This window comes from Cystoisospora suis (assembly GCF_002600585.1).
Source record: "Cystoisospora suis strain Wien I chromosome Unknown contig_5406, whole genome shotgun sequence".
Taxonomy (NCBI): domain Eukaryota; phylum Apicomplexa; class Conoidasida; order Eucoccidiorida; family Sarcocystidae; genus Cystoisospora; species Cystoisospora suis.
The window spans coordinates 381-5,206 of record NW_027158196.1 but is presented as its reverse complement, the minus strand read 5'-3'; the positions used below and the strand labels follow the sequence as shown (position 1 = coordinate 5,206).

General features: G+C 39.2%; 1 protein-coding gene across 1 annotated transcript in view; it reads left to right on the top strand.

The window, feature by feature from the left end:
• The window catches only part of CSUI_009202 (uncharacterized protein), a 5,189-nt gene extending 480 nt beyond the window's left edge, over positions 1–4,709 (top strand). Inside the window, exons 2-5 of the mRNA XM_068069318.1 lie at positions 389–487; positions 1,249–1,328; positions 2,354–2,493; positions 3,587–4,709. Of these exons, the coding sequence (XP_067918706.1) occupies positions 3,724–4,122 (399 nt within the window). The 5' untranslated portion in view covers positions 389–487; positions 1,249–1,328; positions 2,354–2,493; positions 3,587–3,723 and the 3' untranslated portion in view covers positions 4,123–4,709. The remainder of the gene's footprint in view (positions 1–388; positions 488–1,248; positions 1,329–2,353; positions 2,494–3,586) is intronic.
• The last annotated feature ends 117 nt before the right edge of the window (positions 4,710–4,826 follow it).

Here is a 4,826-nt window from a genome sequence, read left to right as displayed (position 1 = left end):
GTATCACCTATCTATGTATCTCTGGTCTATCTGTCTCTCTTCTTCTTCTACTCCTTGGTATGACCTTGCCTTTTTAAGTATACAGAAAATGAAGAGAAATCTTGAGAGGTGCATGCGGTGTATAATAGTAGTAGATTTACATATCTCATGAATCTACGAATCTTTAGCTTTCCTTTTTGCCTTCTCTCATCTACTTGCAAAGTTTCTCTCCCTTCTTTCTTTTCTTCTTCTTTTCCGTTGCATGTCTGAAGAAGAGAGAACATGTGAAGGTAAAGAAAAGACAGAAAGAAATTTGGGTCTGGATCTTCTTGTCGAGACAAAAGATCTCTCTCTTCTATCACTCTTTCTTTCTTTCTCCTTTCTTCTTTCTTTCTTTTTCTTTATTCAGACACGTGTCTGGCAGTATGTAGCGCTGACTAAGAGACTTCACCTTATCGATTGTCCTGGAGTTGTGCCAGCTAGCGAATCGATCTCCGATTCTCTCAAGGTAGACACATCTCCTACAGCTAGCTAGTCTCTCTTCTTCCATATGAAGAGCACGTCGAGAAACATAGAGTGTCTACTCTCTTCCCATCTCTCTCTCTCTCTCGACATAGATAATAGACAAATAGATCAAAGATAGATAGGTAGTTCAAAGATAGATAGATTAAAGATGGAGAGTAGTATGGATAGGTGTAAACGCTTCTCTTGTGTCTTGCATAGTCAAGTGGCTGATGAGTGTTGAGACTCTCCTTGCATCTCTCTCTCTCGAATGAATAAATAAATAAGTAGATAGCTACCTATCATAAATCTCTGCTGCCCTACATACTCATCTATATCTACGTAGATATCCTACATATATACGTGTCTATATATGTGTTTCGTATGTTCTGTAGAGATCTGTATGAGCATCGAAATCGACGTATCTCCCTCCTTGTCTCTGTCTCTCTATATATGGATATGTATATATGTGTATGGATATATATACATGGATATATATATGTATGGATATGTATATATATATATATATATATGGATATGTATTTGTCTATCTCTGAACGTGATTGCATGTATGTCTCTATCTGTCTAGAAAGACTTCTCTTTCTCTCTCTTTCTCTTTTCTGTCTCTCGCATATGAAACGAAGATCCTCTTGTATGCGTCTCTCTTTCTCTCTGTCATCATAAGGATAATATGGAGGCTATACACGACCGTCCTCCTTCTCCTTCTCCTACTTGTCCTCCTAGTATGTTTTGGACGGGGCTGTTCAGGTGATAAGAGGCATCGTGAGGCCTGAGAGAATCGCCACCCCGGAAGACCACATACCTGAAGTCCTCAAACGTGTCCAACCGTAAGAAGAAGAAGAAGGGCAGGCAGTAAAACAGTCAAAGAAAGAGACGATGCAAAGACATGCAACACACATAGAAGGACAAGAAGAAGAAGGAAAGAAAGACGGAGAATAAGAAAGCAGTAGAGCTTACCAAAGAAGAGGACCAGTACTCTATCCATACAGCTATTCTATATGTGTATGTTTCTTATTTATCTATTTCGAGTCTATTGTTGATCGATCTATCTCTCTCTACGTATCTTGCTTCGATCTGTCTGTCTCTTCTTTATCTATCTCTTTACACGTGTGATGGAACGACTCTCTAATAATGGTAAGCGCCTTGCCTCCTCTCTATCCCAGATGTCTCTCTCTTTCTCTTTCTCTCTGTCCCACTTTCCCGCCTAGATAGATAGAGTCAAGACAGATTTTGAGAAATAGATGAGGCATAGATGAATAGATCAACCCTAGATGTACGAGGAGGCGTAGGTGAGGGGATTTGACTCTTGTGTGTCTTCTTCTTCTTTGACTGTCTCATTCATTCATTCCTTCTCTTCTTCTTCTTTCTCATGGATTGGGGAGGTTCTTTGCTCTTCCCCTCTCGACCAACACACCAGCTAGCTAGCTAGCTAGCTAGCTAGCTAGCTAAAACAGTTGAGGAGGTACTAGTGCACTCTCCTTTCTTTCTTCATTGTATGAATATCATAAATAACTCTCTCTGTCTCTTCCTCAGCCTCTTCCTTTGCATGGTCTTTCACGTAGCTAGAGCAAAGTTAAATAGATACAGAAATATGTCTATATAGATAGACCTATCAGTAGAGACATACATGGCGAAACTAAGAAGAAAGAAGAGAAGAGAAGAGACACATGAGCCAGAAGAGAGTAGATAGAAAGATGAATTAAGGGTAGATAGATAGATAGATTTTCTCTTTTTCTTTCTCTTTCTGTCCTCTCTTCTTTGCATACCACAGATGTCCTTTCTTTCTTTCATCGTGCTTTTCCTCTTCTTCTTCTTCTTCTTTGTCGTGTTGTTTCTTCTTCTTTCTTTTTAGAGAGAATCTGCGAGCTCGATATTCTTTACCTCCATCCTGCGTCTGGAACGACGCTGAAGACTTTCTGACTCTTTTAGCAAAGAAGCACGGCAAACTCAAAAAGGGAGGGGAGCCAGATATCTCCACAACTGCCAGGATAGGTAACAAGCTATTATACACCCCCCCTCTATCTAGTCATCTATCTATCTATATGTCTGTCTCGTCTTTCATCTATCTTTCTATCTATATGTATGTCTCTTCTTTCATCTATCTTTCTATCTATATGTATGTCTCTTCTTTCATCTATCTTCCTATCCTTAATCTATCTATCTATCTATATGTATGTATGTCTCTTCTTTCATCTATCTTCCTATCCTTAATCTATCTATCTATCTATCTCTCTTTACGCACATGTATGAGTATATTTACATAGGCTGTCCATCTCTATGTGTATGTATAGAGACGTATATGGAGTTTCTCGAAAGAAGATAATAGTAGGAGTACTACCCACATGCAGTTGTCTCTCTCTCTGTCTCTCTGTCTGTCTCTCCATGAAAAGAAAAGGTTCTTGATGATTCAACTTACATCCTGTCTTCTTCTTCTTCTTTAAACTCTGGTCTGCCAAATAGCTATATATATATATATATATACATATATAAATAGATAGATAGATATAATTGGGTAGTATGTATATAATGACTAGGTAAAAAGAGAGAAGAGACAACACACATATGATCTTCCCTCCTCCTTTCTTTTTATCTTACGTTTTATATCTATATGACAAATATATTCATACACATATACCAGACAAAGAGATAGATCTCTCTTTTCTTAGTGAACGATAAATCTTTCTTTCTCCTTCTTTCTTTCTTTTTCTTTTGAAGTTCTTTCCTTGGGAATCTGCTGAAGAAAGGGTGCTTTCTTTGTTCATTAGCATCCCCAGTCCCCTACCACACTCCTAGCATTTCTGCAGTGAGGAAGAGAGAAGAGAAAAGTCTCTTTCTCTCTTTTTCTTTTCCGAGACCTCGACACCAGGTGTATATACACCCGCCTTGAATGGCCATGACAATTATCTCCCACTTTGAATCGATCCCCCCCTCTTCTATAGCCCTTCTTTCTTTCATTCATTTCTTTCTTCGTTTTGTGTTTCTCGTCTCTCCACTTCTTTTGCTTCTGCTAATTCTATCTCCTTTTTTCTTTTTCCTCTACCTCTGTTCTTCTGGGGTGTACGTACACCTGCACTTATGCATGCAGTCCTGTATGATCTTCAACGTGGCCGAATTACCTACTACGTTCCTCCGCCTCCCGCAGAAGGAGAAGAAGAAGAAATAGACGACGAAGATGAAGAGGATAATGAAGAAGAGGAAGAAGGAGAGAATGAGAAAGGAAAAATGAAGAGAAAGCGTCAGATTTCTTCTTCTGCTTCTTCTTCGTCATCTGGTGGATCTAAGGATATGAGAGAAGAGAAGAAGCAGAAAAAGAGGAAAATAGAAAGCCTATCAGATAAAGAAGAGAAAGAAGAAAGAGAAGAAGAAGAGTGTTCGAAGACTCGAGATGTTGGAAATGTAGAAGAAGAGAAACACAAGAGATGCGAAAGCAAACCCCTAGATGAACCTACACGTCGTCAACATCATTATAGGAGTGTCACTCCTTCAGAAGAAACAAAGGGTGTAGCAGAGAAGGAGAAGAGCAAGAGCAAGAAGAAGAGTACGAAGAAGACCTGTCCTTCTTCTTCTTCTTCGCCTCCTCTCGAAGCTTCCTCGACAATCGCAGATGAATTTGCTGCTTAACAGAAAAGAAAGAGAAAGAAAGAGATAAAAGAAGAGAAGAAGAAAGAGAAGTGAGACAGACAACGAGAGAGGTAGTAATATTAGTCGTCTTCTTGGGTAGTTTCTCCGTTCTTTTTCATTCGTCTCCATCCCTTCATAAGCCTCTCTCTTTCCCTGTCACTCTCTCCACCTGTATTCAAGGAAGTGCTGTATCCTCTCTATCGATCTATCTTTAGTCTATCTTCTCTCTCTTTATCTATCTCATGTCATGCATTCTGTCTCTTACGCGATTCCTCTCTTATTCATAATCTGTCTGTCTTTTTGTTCTTTTCTTTCTTCTCTTCGCCTTCTTCTCTCGTCTCTCTCAGTTGACTGTACATGAAGAAGAGACGTCGGACTGCATGCAGTCATCATTCATAATAGCTAGCATTCTAACGAATAGCTCCTTAATCCCCCTTGTCTCTTTCCTAGTTACTTTGTCTTTTGCTTTGAAAAGAAAGAAGACAGAAAGAAAGACGACCATGCCGTAGAGGAGAGGAAAGAAACTAAGAAGAACGGAAGAAGAGATAAAGACGATAGAAAGATAAAAGAAAAGAGAGAGATAGAGAGAAAGATAGAAAGAAACATTATTTCTTCTTCATGACATATATGTGTATCCCCCATGATATATGCGTCGTGTTCTTCTTTGTATTCTCATCTGTAGAAAGTTTCATCTCCGTCACTTC